Below are 16,208 nucleotides of genomic sequence, written 5' to 3'. Positions count from 1 at the left end.
TGTCAAGAAACTTCCACAGTATACTTGGAAACTTGGGAAATCATGTATGTTAGCAAAGGATGGGTTCCTTCTGGTTTATTGAGTTGGAGTTGACAGGAGTAAGTGACTACGTAAACTTTCATCCTGCATTATTTAGAATTAGCAGAAAAATCTCTTAATGTCGAATACAAGGTTTAGCCACCAAATAAGTAGATGTAATTGAATGGATTTACTTCTTGCACCTTTCAAATGATTATTCAATTACAATAGCAACAACATATAGAAGGGTGCTACAATCTCTAAACTGATAGCACAGTGCTCCTGTGGAGGAGGTGTGCAAAAATTAGTAAAAATGATTTGGCTACGTGAACTCGGTCAGGAGAAAACTTTTTTTTCTTTACCTGAGAGCCAGGTAAATTGGCCTACTGAGTCCATAATCATTACTGTTAATGTTTAGACCTTTGGTCTGTCTTCAGGAAGATGGTGGTCTATATCAAGACCAGTGTCAGTGACAACGATAGCAGGAGCTCTATTAGAGAAGGAACATAATTTGTGTTTAGGAGAAATTGCATCTCTAATTTAGGAGGACAGTTCTGAGTAGTATTTACCTCCCCGTTAGTCGTGAGGAAGTCTAAAGGAGGTCTTTTTAGGGAGGAAAAAGGTCAGGATCGGCAATACTTATGTGCTGCCCAAGTGGCAAGGTCTACTCTAACTCAATGTCAGAGCCAGAAATTTCCTTGACAGAGAAAGCTTCCTCAGCAGCATGATCTTCCTTGGCATGCTCTTCTCTGAAAATGTCGGAAGTGTCGTCTTCAGTACGACAGGATATTTCCTGCCGACACACCCTTCGATCCTAGAGTCTTTTTTGATCGGAAAGACTTGTAGGCATCACAACCAGCCTCACGATGATTGGGAAAAAGTAAATATTGCAGATGAGATGGTGGTCAGTGTGCGGGTATCTGACATGACACTGTGGGTAAAATCAAAAAGGTGTCTGTTCCATGAGCAACACATCTACACATCTTCAGCACTGATAGTGCACGTGAAACATAGGTGCAAGACGCACAGTGCACCGAGGGGTGATAGGTCAGTTACCGAACCAATGAATTTGAAGCCGTACTGTAATGGAAAAGTGCGATTTAAATAACTATTCCTTCGAAGACAGGATAGGACCGAGAAGTCGTACTGAACAGTAGTCGAACACTGAGGAGAGGTACATACGTCTGAACCTGACGGCAGAGAGAAAACAATCTAACAAAGGAGTCAATGCCCACGCGCTGTATTACCTACAGGATGAGTCGCTCTACCTTAGGACTCAAAAGAATTCTTCAAAGAAAAAAAACTTGTACAACTCCAGTTCCAACACTAGACGGCAAGAGTATGAAGAGCATGTGTATCTATGTGTATCTACAGCCATATATATCATCTAACCTAGGGTTACTCAAGATAGATGAGGTTAACCAGATTGTTCAGCCATGGTACTGCAGTGTAAGACAGACACCCATATAATGACCCTGTAGATCAGCATAGGCCTTTTTATGGAAAGTCACATCTGGCACACCGGGTTCCAGTTTTTTACAGCTGTACTGGTGAACAAAAGATATTTTGTAGGGGGTTTGTAGTTGAAGAAACACTCTTAATTTGACAGTGACCACAATAAAAATAGAAAGTTACATGAAAGACACACAAAAAGCATCAGTCAGTATATGCACTCTGGTTGACTTATCATTGAACAAGAGCTAAATAAGGTATGCTGGGATTTGCTGTAAAAAATGAAAAGGTGCATCAACAAACTCACCAAAATAAACTTATCAGCTTGAAATGTGGCAAGTATCACAAATGTAAATACTCCAGGGCAAAAAAAGTGACCAGGCATTAGAAAAAAACCCTCTAATAACTTTAATGAAGACTGCACAAAGACTCCATGTGTTAGGGAGTATTTCCACATGATCCATTCTATGTCTGAGGAGGAGGAAGAATATGAAGGATGTTTATAAAGAACAGCCCTAAGAGACAGACTAGCAGTGGGTATGCAGACTGGGAAATACAGTACAGGTGGGTCTAGAAAATGAACCTGGTTTATGGCAGAGAAAGTATGACAAGGCAATTGTAAAAAGAGGAAAATAACTGGCGAGAAAAGGCGAGTGAGTGTATGGGAATACATGGGCAAGTTGATATTGTCTTTCTAGATAACTGAAAGCAGCCTTTCCAGATTCATTAAGCAGCAGGCGCAATACAAAGATACAAAAACATTTGTAACTAAAAAGCAAAATAAATAAATAGTCGTGTAGTTTTATAAGATGGTCAAGCCATGCGCTAAGAGTTTAAATAGAAGATGAAACACTCCCTACCCCCAGCGTCTCTCCCCACCTTACATATTTTGATGTTCCTTAACAATTTCATGGAAACGGTTTGGTTCTCTTTAAAGCGCTTTGATACTGCTTCTGTGACAAAGTGCTATATAAGAATTTGAAATAGATAAGATGTAATAATTGAGGAAGGATTTGGCACAAGAAAACAGTTCTTGCCTTTCCCTTTTTTAAAACACATCTAAAAAACCCACTGCAGTGTGCTGAACAAATTCTCGATTTTCCATCTTAATTCCCAATTGTCCTCTCAACAATAAGGCCTCTTCATGTAAGAGAAATCCTGAGCTTTACAAGCACATCAGTTAAGCATCATTCTACAAGGACTAAAAACACGACTTGCTTAAATTGCGAGCAATATTTGATAACCAAAAAAGAAGGGCAGATTGGTGCTGAACAGAACATTTTGGAAGGTGGAATACTGCAGTATTTTTTTCATTTTAAAATCACGAGCGTTTCTCCTACAGCTGGCTTCCTTGCATGGAAGGTAGAGGGTGTTAAAAGAAATTGTAAAGTAGGAATAGTTGATTGTAGTGATGGAGTAATACCCCATTCATTAGCTACTGCAGCGGTCTGGGTAGTAAAATTGTTCATATGCTTAACAAACAATCTGCAATACATTTGTATGCATACTTTGCCATTCTGGTTTACCTTGAGTATTTTGTCTCTGAACACAAGCGTATGAAATGGGTTCATGAGTCTTCTCCGGATTGATTTCGGGGAGTAGGACTTTGGGGTCTGCGAAAGAAAGAATATTCTGTTGGTAAGATTTAATATCCTGCAACATTTTGGTAACCTTCGTACAATGACGCTTTAGAGGAGAAAAAAATGCCAGTAAGCGATAAACTGATACAGTTGCACGTACAAGCTCACAATATGACTTCACCCCGAAGACCTAATTGCTGCACTTGCTGAACCTAAATAGAGTGTTATGGAACCCATGTTCAACTAGTGACATTTATGACGTCCACAGTGTCCTCTGTATCTGGGAATCAGTTATAAAGTGGTTTCAAATGGTAAACTATGAAAGTATTAACCGTGAATTGTACTGTAATTTAAATAAATAAAAAGGTGTAGGGTTCCTTTATCACGTGATTTTTAAGGAGACCACCCAAACAAACAATGGAATAACCATAAAGGAATAAGTTACTTACATTTCACAAATCTCTCTTTCCTAGATACTCTAACAGCAGATTTCTCACTATTAGAATAAATGCAGGTGCCAGACTAGATCGGGAGCTCCTAATGCAAATTACACAGCACCCCAACAGATCTCCGGCTCAGAGCAAAATGCTCTTGAACACTCGAGCCGAGCTTTCACATGGTGTCTGCATGCCAACCATGCTCTAATCCCATGCAATGAGAATCAAAGATAAACATTAAAGTCCAAGAGCTTTCAGGAGTCTCAATAGAAATTGTTTTTTATTTTATTTATAACAACAACCTTGAGCATACACGCTAATCCCTACTCCTCAGGGCATAATGAACACTGCTTGTGAACCTCTTCCTCTCCAAGACAATACTTGCGGATTGGAAAGCTACATCTCCAAGAAGGCAAACCACCATTACTCTGCCATGAAGACTACCCCGCCACATCGGAGATTAACTGGGGTGTATTTTGACTTGTTGCCCACATCTGGATAAAACCTCCAGCAAATATTGCAAGCCCGGCCCAGTGTAGCCAATCTCCCTCCTTCCTCCGCTCTCCGTCTCTTTCTCCGGTCTTTCCTTCAAACCGCCTTAGTGCTTCCCTCCTTGTTCTTCATCCCCACACTCTCTTCTCCCATGAGCCACAAAAGTTTACCTCTATACACCCCTGTTGGACCAGATTACCTGGCACACCGACGCAGTACCTCTCAAGTACCCCCAAGACCAGACTTTGCTGTATTTCGCTATGTCTACCAACATGTACGTCTGAAACAGGAAAGATTTCACCTGCATCTGTTGTGCTATTCAGCTGATGCTACTACCTCTCCTATATGTATTGTAACAGGTGTGTACTGCATACCATTGTTATTGCTCTTGGATGAAAATATAAATTATATGAACAAAAAACAAAATCTGATGTAAAACAGGGGAAAGCAATACCATCTAGTGGTGGGTGTGCACAATGTGAAGCCAGAAAAAACAGATTTCCCTGCTTGACCAAACTGTAATCTCAGGCAAATATTTTATTTCACAAAGTCTCTTCTCTATTCATAAGAGCAACTTGACATACATGTGATCAGTATGTGCGATGCATAAAAACCTCTATTGTGTTTGATTTATTAGACTACAATGTTACCCCATAGAGCAGTAACAACAGAGGCCACATATAGGGTGAATTATTACTGCCTAAACTCTACCTATACTAAATGGCCATCCCTTGAATACATTCACTGAACTACTAACTACTAATAAAACACCCCATCAACCATCTAAGCTTTTCAGCAACTAAAACAGCCACACCAACAACACACAAGTTATCACAAACAATATATCAATTAAAAAACCACAATCCAAAGAACTTATAAACACAATGTAACTTTCCAGAAGGAAACTAAAAATCAAGGGAAGGCGCGAACATCTGATGACAAGGTTTTCTAATCGTACCTTCCCACTACCTAAACTCCACTCAAATCACCAGACTCATCAGTGCAAAACCATTACCCACCACAAAAGTCCACACACACACACACACACACAAACATATCTCAAACTTATCATTTCTACAACCTAACAACCTCCCTTCCACCTCCACCAAAACCGCTACAACAATACCCAGCCACATCAAAATACCCTATGCCCCTGCTCCTCCCGCATACTACACAGCATTTCCCACTCAACGCACCATGACAAGAAGAAAAACACAAAAACTAAAATACCTACTCTTCAATGCAAGATCCAAGAACAAAATATACTTCATAATCTTTGCCCTACTCTCATGATACCTCACCTTCATTACAGAAGTATGGGTCGGGAAAGATTTTGCACCAACATACCACAAAGCCAAACCACTTGATTATCATATTGGTGAAATTGGAGGAGGTCTGGCTATCGTAAAAAAATAAAAAAATAAACTACAAATAACACTAATTGAAAACCTCACCATGGACGGCTGTGGATCCTTGATGATGTCTTCCCACACTAACTAGAACTTATTCCTTCCTCTTAATATATAGACCACCGTGCAGCAATGCCAACTTTAAATATATCATACTAGCTACAGAACCGAACACCCATCTGGGACAACCAAACATACTGTAGTACTAAATGCACTCCTATGTATTAGGACAGTGTGATTACCTTGGACTACCATTGTTTTAATTTACTATGTGTTTTAATTTACTGTATCTTGAATGTACGACATCATTTTTGTGTACTTGCATTTTGACTTGTGATTTCATTTTGTGTCTCCTTATAGCTTCAAAGTAGGAGTGCTTAGTACAGAACAAAACAGCCTTCCCTGGAACAGAACGTGTGGGATGTGAGTTTGAAAGCATGAGAGAGAGATGTGTGTGGAATGTACTTCTCAGAGTGTGCATTATGTTGTACATTGGGAAATGAACTTTTAACTATTAGCTTTAACAAGCCCTAACTCCATCTTAAATTCTGACTCTGTTTGGCTTGAGTTCTGCACACACAAGCAGGCTTCAGGCTACTTACAGTTATTTAGGTTACTCACGTTCAAGATCGTTTTCCTCTTTGAGGGTGTTTTTGTGCTTGTGAGATGCTCATGCTTCACTAAGATAAGGGGCTGGAACATGTAGTGTGAGACCGCGAGGAGAATACATGAGAAATGGTGTGTATTGGAATGCTTGCAGGAGCTTGGCCAGCAGCAGTAAGTTTCCTTGACAAAGAGGGTGTCTATTCCAACCCTCTCGGGCACAGAGAATATTACAAAAACTGGGGTTTCTTGGCTTGAAAACCGATTTCTCTCCTGAGAAGTGGACGCATCTGCTCGGTGCTGCATTTCCTGGCTTGAGGAGTCTCTTGACCCCAGGATTGTAATTTGGCCACTGGTGTCTGGGTATTCTGAACTTCCAGTTTCTCTATAATGTTCATGTTATTGACTTCTTCGGTGCTCATGACGAGCTGGGCTCGTCATGACACACAGTCGCCGTGTGCTCATGACGAGTCCATCTGGTCATGACACCCACCACGGGGAAGCGCTGGCACTCCCCCGTGGGCAGACGATCGGGTTTTTTTTCCTGGGGAAGGCAGGGGAAGACCTTCCCCTGCCTCCCCCCCCGCGTCATCAATGACGTCAGCGCACGAGGCGCGCTAACATCATTGAGGGTTCCCTCGGATCACCGACGCGCAGGAAGCCATTTGCTTCCTGCACGTCGGTGATCTAAGAGGTTAGTTTTGGGGCTGGGGAGGGGGGGGGGGATTTAAACAAAAGAGACATCGAGGGAAAGGAAAGGGTTTTCTTTTCCCTCTATGCCTCTTTTGTGCATTCCTGCTGCACGATCGTGCAGCAGGAATGCCCACTAGCGCCAGGGATTTTTTTTATTTTTTTATTTGGGCAGTGTGTTGGTGGGGGAGCAGCCCCTTGGGCAAGGGTCGCTCCCCCTGTTGGGGCCCATGTATTGGCTTCGTTTGCCCCCCTGGGGGGCGGGCAGAATTTAAATTTCGGCCCAAAAATCGGCCCACTATTCTGGATTTTGAACCTAAATCCACCACTTCTGTAGCATTTGGACAAAACGCAGATCATTCCAACTCTAGATCAAATAATTCGTATTTTTTTGTGATTAGATTGTGCACTCAAGCTTTTTTGTATGATGCATGGCCTTTGTGATTGGACGTGTTCCCACAAAATGACACAAATAAGCATATATCGGATCTGAATACTTATGTTAAATTTTAATTAGTCCTCCTGTATTTCTTTCGTTCATTCTTGTAACATTTCTGCAAAAATATTACACAATCACCCCTTGGGCAAGGGTCGCTCCCCCTGTTGGGGGCATATGTATTGGCTTCATTTGCACCCCTGGAGGAGGGGGGGGGGCAGAATTAAAATATTGGCCCAAAAATCGGCCCATTTTGCCAACATGCAGGGGAGTGGGGAGCAGGGGGGGGGGGGGTTAGATTTCCCCATTTTTAGGTTGAGCATTTGTGACCTCTTGTATGTTCTTTAGTATTTACTTATATGTTTTTATGGTTTGTGTGCTTTGGAGATCAGCCCTAGGACTTGTCTGCTTCCGCTTAGGGACTTTTCTTTCTGATCAACTGACTATTTAACTTTTTTGATAGAAAACGACCAGCAGAGGTCAGTAAAATACCAGAATCACTTCAGCATTCTCTAGTTTTCAGTCCATAGAAATTGTCTTCCACGATCACCCATAGACAATATTTTTTTTAAATCTTGTATTGTCAGTGATATGACCACCGAAGGCCCACATTTTCTATTAAAAATAGAGCATTGGACTATACCATTTCCCGCTGAAAGGCAATATTTCTCCCCGTGTGTTCCAATACTTGGCGTGTCACGCAGTTTGGTGCTTACTTTCCCTCCATGTCAAAGAACAGCAAATGTTTCAGGGCGCAGGCTAATGTGCTGCATAGCTAAGTACATATAAGGTCCCAAAGGCGAGACCGCTTGCATTGCAAATGCTTGTTTAATGTAGGGCCCACTAGGCCACCAGGGAGTTATTTGTGGAGAGTGACCCCTTGGGCAAGGGTCACTCTCCTTTGGGGTCAATCTTTGTGGCTGTATCTGCCCCGCAGGGGGCCAGATGGCTATGTTTTTTTAAAAATTGGGCCCACTAGACCACCAGGGAGTTTTTTGTTGTTGAGCGGCCCCTTGGACAAGGGTCGCTCCCTTTTATGGGAGGATGATTGTGGTCATTTCTGCCCTCTTTGGGTGGCAGAATAGCAGTATGTTTTTAGACCCATCTGCCCTCAAGGGGGGCAGAAGCCACTAGCCACCTGGATTGGTTTTTTTTGTGTTTGGGAGTGGCCTCAAGGGCAAGGGTTGCTCCCCTTTTACGGGGGTGAACATTTTATTTATACTCTTAGGCCCACCTACCCCTTAGCTTGGCTGGTGGATTGTGTGTGGACTGGTGCATTATTTGCATATGTGATTGTAATGTTTTTTTCTTCTTTATATTCTAGTGTAAAGCTTTTGATTCCTGTTCGCGATTTCGACAGTGGTGTTCTGCAGTTTTGCGTAGTTGCATTTATTTGGTAGGAAAAACATTTTTGTTGTATATACTCCTAATTGGTATTTGTGTCATGTATGAATGAATTTTTTTGTAAGTGGGGTCATAATGGCAGCTTATTTAGTTAGTGTTTTGTGCATGGAATTCTTTGCGATGTGTTTTGCATTGTCTTATGTGTAATTTTCTTTTCTCTTTCTTTTTTAGTGGGATATTGTTGATCCATACTGTGTCTGTGCAGAGTAGGTGGTGGTGAATTTATCTGCTTCTGGCAAGTGAGTGGTATCGTTTTGGAGTATATAGGTATTTCTGATAAAGGTGCATTTTGTTTATTACTTATTTTACAAAGTATTTGTTGTTGACTTGTTTGACAAGTTACTTTTATTAGTAAGCAGTATGGCTAGGCGTAGAATTACTGCTCAGCAGGTGGTTGGTATGCTTCTTGAATCTTCCTCTGAGCAGGATTATGAGACTGACCGTGCGTCTGAGGGAGAGGAGGAAGGGGAAGATTCAGGCAGTGAGTTTTCTCTCCACATGGAATCATCGGATGATGAAGGTACTCTCAGTGCAGATGAAGCTAGTCTCAGTTCGGATGAAGTGCCTGTTTTAGAGGAGGATACTGCTGTGCTGATGGTGCAAGAGGCATCTGGATTGCAGCCTGAGGCTGCTAGGCTTCCTACTGGAAGTGCTGGACTCTGGGTTGATCCAAACATGGTGCAGCCAGTGTTGCCTGCCTTTAGTGGTGATGCAGGGTGTAGAGTGGATTGTGAACATTTTTTGCCTATACAGTTTTTTCAGTTGTTTATGGACGATGTATTTTTGGGGGAGATTGTTGAGCAGACTAATTTGTATGCTGAACAGTTTTTGAGAGACAACCGTGACAAACTTAGGCCCCATCTAGAGCTACCCGGTGGACTCCCACAAATTTGGAAGATATGAAGAAGTTTTTGTGTTTGACTTTGATGGGTTTGATAAGGAAGCCGTCCATGGCTTCATATTGGTCTACCAGTCCCTTGATGGCAACGGCCATATTTCCTGCAGTTATGACTCGTGATCGAGATTTGCTTTTGCTACAGATGCTGCATTTTGTTGATAATTCTTTGGCGTTGCCACGAGATCACCCGGACTGTGACCGTCTTTTTAAGATTCGGCCTGTTCTTGATCACTTTGTAGATCGATTTTCAGAGATCTATACTCCAGGAAAAGAAATATCTATCGATGAGTCTTTGGTCTTGTTCAAGGGCCGTTTGGTTTTTAGGCAGTACATCCCTAGCAAGAGGGCAAGCTATGGAATTAAGCTGTATATGTTGTCTGAGAGTAGGACAGGATATGTATTTAATTTCCGTGTTTACACTATTAGGGATTCCACTATTGATCCCCCTGGTTGTCCGTCCACTTTTGGAGTTTCTGAGAAAATTGTGTGAGATCTTGCTAGAGGACTCAATCCATCAATCAATCAATCAATCACAGCACTTGTATAGCGCGCTACTCACCCGGAGGGTCTCAAGGCGCTGGGGGAAGAGGGGTCCGTTACTGCTCGAACAGCCAGGTCTTGAGTTGCCTCCTGAAGGAGAGATGGTCCTTGGTCAGCCGAAGGTGGATGGGGAGGTAGTTCCAGGTCTTGGCTGCCATGTAGGAGAAGGATCTTCCTCCAGTGGTGGCTCTGCGGATGCGTGGTACAGCGGCGAGGGCGAGGCTGGTCGATCGTAGCTGACGGGTGGGCGTGTAGAAGGTCAGGCGGTTGTTGAGGTACTTGGGGCCCAGGTCGTGGAGAGCCTTGTGTGCGTGGGTGAGGAGTCTGAACGTGATCCTCTTGCTGATGGGAGCCAGTGCAGGTCTTTCAGGTGGCCGGAGATGTGGCTGTGTCGGGGGGTGTCCAGGATGAGTCGAGCGGAGGCGTTCTGGATGCGTTGGAGTCTTTTTTGGAGTTTGGCTGTGGTTCCGGCGTAGAGAGTGTTCCCGTAGTCCAGTCGGCTGGTGACGATTGCCTGGGTGACCGTCTTTCTGGTTTCGGTGGGGATCCATCTGAAGATCTTCCGGAGCATGCGTAGGGTGTTGAAGCATGACGATGAGACGGCGTTGACTTGTCTGGTCATCGAGAGGGGGGAGTCCAGGATGAAGACCAGGTTGCCAGGGCAGGGGTCCACCAGGAGTCGTCCCAGGCGGAGGGCGACGATCCCAGGATGAGGACTTCCGTCTTTTCTGAGTTCAGTTTCAGGCGGCTGTTCTTCATCCATTCGGCGACGTCTTTCATCCCTTCCTGGAGGCTTGTTCTGGCGGTGGCGGGGTCGTTGGTGAGGGGGAGAGGATCAGCTGGGTGTCATCGGCGTAGGAGATGATGTTGAGGTTGTGTTGGCGTGCGATGGCTGCGAGGGGGCTCATGTACACGTTGAAGAGGGTTGAGCTGAGTGATGATCCTTGAGGTACGCCGCAGATGACTTCGGTGGCCTCGGATCTGAAAGGGGGGAGGCGGACTCTGAGTTCTTCCGGCGAGGAACGAGATGATCCACTCCAGTGCCTTCTCTTGGATCCCGATGTTGCTGAGGCGCTGTACTAGGGTGCGGTGGCAGACAGTGTCGAACGCTGCGGAGAGGTCCAGGAGGATGAGGGCTGCTGTTTCCCCGTTGTCGAGCAGGGATCTGATGTCGTCGGTGGCTGCGATCAGTGCGGTCTCGGTGCTGTGGTTGGCTCGAAAACCGGACTGCGAGGGGTCGAGGGAGCCGTTTGTCTTGAGGAAGGCGGCGAGCTGTCTGTTGACGGTCTTCTCGATGACTTTGGCAGGGAAGGGGAGGAGCGAGATGGGGCGGAAGTTCTTGAGGTCGGTGGGATCCGCTGTGGGTTTCTTCAGGAGGGCGCTGAGCTCGGCGTGCTTCCAGCTCTCCGGGAAGGTGGCGGTGTGGAAGGAGGTGTTGATGATGTCCCGCAGTTGGGGTGCGACGATGGAGTCGGCCTTGTTGAAGACGTGGTGGGGGCAGGGGTCGGCCGGTGATCCGGAGTGGATGGTGTTCATCGTGCGGGTTGTGTCTTCGGTGCTGACCGGGGTCCAGGCGCAGAGGGTGGTGGTGGGGGGCGTTGGTCCGACGGTTGGGTGCGTGGTTGGTGTGTCGAAGCTGTTGTGTATGTCGGCGATCTTGCGGTGGAAGAACGAGGCGAGTGAGTCGCAGAGGATTTGCGAGGGGGTGATGTCGTGGTTTCCTGCGCTGGGGTTGGAGAGCTCTTTGACGATGCTGAAGAGTTCCTTGCTGTTGTGGGCGTTGTTGTCCAGTCTTTCTTTGTACGCTGTCTTCTTGGTGGTGCGGATCACCTGGTGGTGCCTGCGGGTGGCGTGCTTGAGGGCCGTCATGTTGGCTGTGGTCTGGTCGTGGCGCCAGGCTTTCTCGAGGGTTCGGCAGTTCGTTTAGGACTGTTTAACAGAGGCCACCATTTGTACCTTGATAACTTCTACACTGCTGTGCAATTATTTAAGGAATTGTTCAAAGTGGACACTTTTGCTTGTGGCACAATCCACTCTAACCGTAAAGGTTATCCAAAATAGCTTGTTTGCAGAAAACTTCAGAGGGGACAGTGCAGTTCCTTGCGTAGTGATGAACTACTAGCTGTGAAATTTGTGGACAGGAGGGATTTGTACATGCTGACTACCATCCATGATGAGAGTACTTCACCTGTGGCTGTTTGGGGTCAGATTTCTGAAAAGCGCAAACCTGTGTGCATTTTAGACTACAATAAGCACATGGGTGGTGTTGAGAGTATATCAGAGGTTGGAACCTTACACTGCTATTCGTAAGGCTTACGTTTGGTATAAGAAGTTGGCCATCCATCTCTTTAATTTAGCAACTTTCAATGCTTTTGTTGTGTTCAAGGAGTGTTCTCCTGCATCAAAGTTGACTTTTGTTCAGTTCAGCAATCTGTGATAGGCAGCCTTGTTGTTGTGGAACAGGCAAGTGTTCCTAGAGTTTGAGTGGAGGAGAATGTGGCTCGATTGAAAGATCGCCACTTTCCTGATTTCATTCCTCCCACATCCTCAAAAGACTTTCCCACTAGGAGATGTAGAGTCTGTTGGCGAAGAGGTATGCGGAAGGAGACTCGTATGTACTGCCCCGAGTGTCCTTCTAACCCTGGTCTGTGTCCCCCTGCTTGTTTTAGAGCGTACCACACGCAAACTAATTTTTGGGAGCATCCATGAGTGGTAAAGTGAACTGCCTGGTATGCATTCTTTAAAAAATGTGATTCTGTTTCAAGGTTGGCATTAGTGCAATGTATTTAATTTTGTGTTAGTAGATTAGTATCTATTTTCAATTTGTTTGTGTTTTTATGTTTGTCTAAAAAAAAAATCCTAAATCTGATGGTGGTGTGTGTAGGCTGGCGCTTGGCTGGTGGTGTGCGTGGACTGGCGCTTGGCTGGCGGTGTGCGTGGACTGGCGCTTGGCTGGCGGTGTGCATGGACTGGCGCTTGGCTGGCGGTGTGCATGGACTGGCGCTTGGCTGGTGGTGTGCCTGGACTGGCACTTGACTGGTGGTGTGTGTGGACTGGTGCTTGGCTGGTGGTGTGTGTGGACTGGCGCTTGGCTGGCGGTGTGCGTGGACTGGTGCTTGGCTGGTGGTGTGCCTGGACTGGCACTTGACTGGTGGTGTGTGTGGACTGGTGCTTGGCTGGTGGTGTGCGTGGACTGGCGCTTGGCTGGCGGTGCACGTGGATTGGCGATTGGCAGGCAGGGTGTGCGTGGATTGGCAATTGGCTGGCGGTGTGCGTGACTGGTGTTTGGCTAGCGGTGTGCGTGACTGGTGTTTGGCTAGCGGTGTGCGTGACTGGTGTTTGGCTAGCGGTGTGCGTGGACTGGCGCTCGGCTGGCGGTGTGAGAGTAGTGACTTGCTGCTGGTCACTACACACACTGCTAGCTGAGTGCCACTCCACGCAATCCATCAGCTTTTGTGGTTGCTGTGTCAGGAATGTGGGCATGTGAAAGTGATGGGCCCTTGAATGGCGCTGTCTGCTGGTGTGAGTGTTGTATTGTGATGGGCCCGCGGATGGCGGAGTGAATGGTTTTGTATGTGTCACACGTATGAAAGGTGTATGAATGGCCTGTAAAGAGTTTGGTGCCTTGTCGTGGCTTTACAGCTCACGAGCTGTGACTCAATGGTTCAGTTTCTCGCCCTTTCAATTATTAACAGTCCATTTCATTTTTGTGAAATCACTTGTTTATACAATTGTATATACTGAACCATCACTCACCCTCGTGCCAAATCTAACCAGTACGTGTGTGTGCTTGAGGATTAGATGGCTGTGCAGTAATATTTGTCTTTCTGAAGCAGGGTGTACCTTGTCCCTTTTTGACAAAACTACATAAGAGGGACCCTGAACAATAAAATAAGTGAGCAAGTAATCAGGGAAATGATAAATATCAAAGAAAACACAAAACTCCCTTCACATATATATTTCAATTATAGGCAATATGTCCATAGAATTAGGCACACCCACAGACCAAAAGTATAATAAAAAAGTAATTAATTATATAGATTTGTCAAAATATGTCATTTTCATAATGTAATTATATTCTTTTTCTTAAAAGTTTTTTTATATATAAAGTGCAAAATGAGTAACAATAAAAAGATATATGTAGAACACAATCCTAGCCCAACACACAATACAAATACAAAATCAGTCGGTAAGAGAACATAGAAAAACCAGAGTCTACAAATAAAAAAAGAACACAAACCATTTTACGAAACAGATAAAATGACAAAACACCATACATCAAACAAATAAAATTAAATAATGAACAAGAAAAAGCACCGACGCGCGTTTCGGAGATCCCATGAAACTCAAAAGGCTCCTTCTTCAGGGCGCATAATATAAGTCTATTTTGAAAAGCAGATCATGAGTTAAATTCCAGGATCTTTTGGTAATAGTGCCGGGCTTCATTCGGTATAAACAACTGTTGGTTTGCAACAGGATCTAATGCTTAAAGTTAGAACCTAGGCAGATGCAGCCAAGAGGAAGTTTCAATCGGTCAATCACAGAAGGCTGAAAGTGGCATACAAGATGCAGACTACTGTAAAGATGTTCGTAACAGCGGTGAATCCATATATATAGGGAATGTAGATACAAAACCAATAAATGTGGTGGGAATATAGTGGAGCACAACTTTATAAAGCGTATCTGTGAATGCTTAATCAGCCGTCAATTCCAAGGAATCTAGAGACTAATACGTGGGACCGGGGGGTCAATGCTTAGTCCAATTGATTTGCCGTCATCCACCGGTTGGAAATTCAGGAACTAGCGGCGTAAATACCCGCTATGGAGATTCAGGTTCTAGCGGCGTCAATACCCGCTATGTCCCTTTTTGTGAATGTTGTAATGTGTTGTTTTTGTGCCTGGTGGTGTGAATGGTCTTGTGTGTATCACGTATGAAAGGTGTGTGAATGGCCTGTAAAGCGGTTGGTGCCTTGCGTGGATTTACAGCTCACGAGCTGCGAGTCATTGGTTCAGTTTTTTGTCCATTTAATTATTGACAGTGCATTTAATTTTTGTGAAATTTCTTGTTAATAAAATTTAATATACTGAACCATCACTCGCCCTCGTGCCAAATCCAACCAGTATGTGTGTGTGTTTGAGGAATAGATGGCTGTGCAGGAATCTTTGCCTTTTTTTGTTTCTCTGCCAAGGTGTACGTTCCATGTAAGAATAACCCACCAACTGTAGATATTGTCGTAAACCCATGGGAGTTCATGGTGATGTCTCTCTTGTGAATTCCAAAAAGTTATTTTATCCACAATGTCCTGCAAACCTCAAAATGTCGGTCACATTTTCCTTGCAACATTGTGCCGAAATTCTCATGCTGTAGAAACAAACAACTAATTATGTCAAAACGATCTGGTTTTGCAAGGGGGGTCAACTGTGTTTTTGGCCCCGTGCTCGGCGGCCATCTAGGGAAACCTACCAAACCCACACATTTCTGAAAACTAGACACCCGGGGGCTTCCAGGGAGGTATGGCTTGCGTGGATCCCCCAACGTTTCCTTACCCAGAATCCCCTGCAAACCTCAATTTTAGCTGGAAAAAAAATCACATTTTTTACACATTTATGTGTGGGAAAGTTGTGGCATCCCCGGGCTCACACAAATTTCCCACTACCCAGCGTTCCACCATGTCTCCCGGTAAAAATGGTGCCTCACTTGTGTGGGAGGCTCAAGTACACGCAACAGGCAACGGCCCAAAACGTAGTGAGGCGACATCAACATTGCCTATCAAAAAATGTTTTGGGCCCTTGCCTGTCGTGGGTACATGGGCCTCCCACACAGGTCTGAGGTCTGGGTAAGGAAACGTTGGGGGATCCACGCAAGCCATACCTCCCAGGAAGCACCCGGGTGCCTAGTTTTCAGAAATGTATAAGTTTGCTAGGTTGTCCAAGGTGCCCGCAGAGCTAGGGTTCAAAAACTGCAGCTACGCACTTTGCCAAAAAAGGGTCATTTTTCACTGCCAAATTGAGGTGACCACGTTGCGTTTTGCGCCGTTTCCTGTCGCGGGCACTAGGCCGACCCACACAAGTGAGGTACCATTTTTCTCGAAAGACTTTGGGGGACGCGGGGTAGGTGGAAATTTGTGGGTCCACGCAGATTCCAGAACTTTCCACCACAGAAAAGTGGGAAAATGTGGTTTTTGGGAAAAAAATTTAGGTTTGCAAGGGATTTTGGGTAACAGAACCTGGTGGGAAGCAGTCAAGTCA

General features: G+C 44.8%; 1 protein-coding gene across 2 annotated transcripts in view; it reads right to left on the bottom strand.

Moving 5' to 3' along the window:
- The window catches only part of ATRIP (ATR interacting protein), a 277,614-nt gene that overhangs the window by 170,921 nt on the left and 90,485 nt on the right, over nt 1-16,208 (bottom strand). For both annotated transcript variants that reach the window (XM_085624893.1, XM_085624892.1), the window contains exon 7: nt 2,997-3,083. In XM_085624893.1, coding sequence (XP_085481019.1) covers nt 2,997-3,083 — 87 coding nt within the window. The remainder of the gene's footprint in view (nt 1-2,996; nt 3,084-16,208) is intronic.

This window comes from Triturus cristatus, chromosome 9, assembly GCF_964204655.1.
Source record: "Triturus cristatus chromosome 9, aTriCri1.1, whole genome shotgun sequence".
NCBI lineage: Eukaryota > Metazoa > Chordata > Amphibia > Caudata > Salamandridae > Triturus > Triturus cristatus.
Note: the sequence above shows the minus strand (reverse complement) of the source record. Positions and strands in the feature narration are given on the sequence as shown.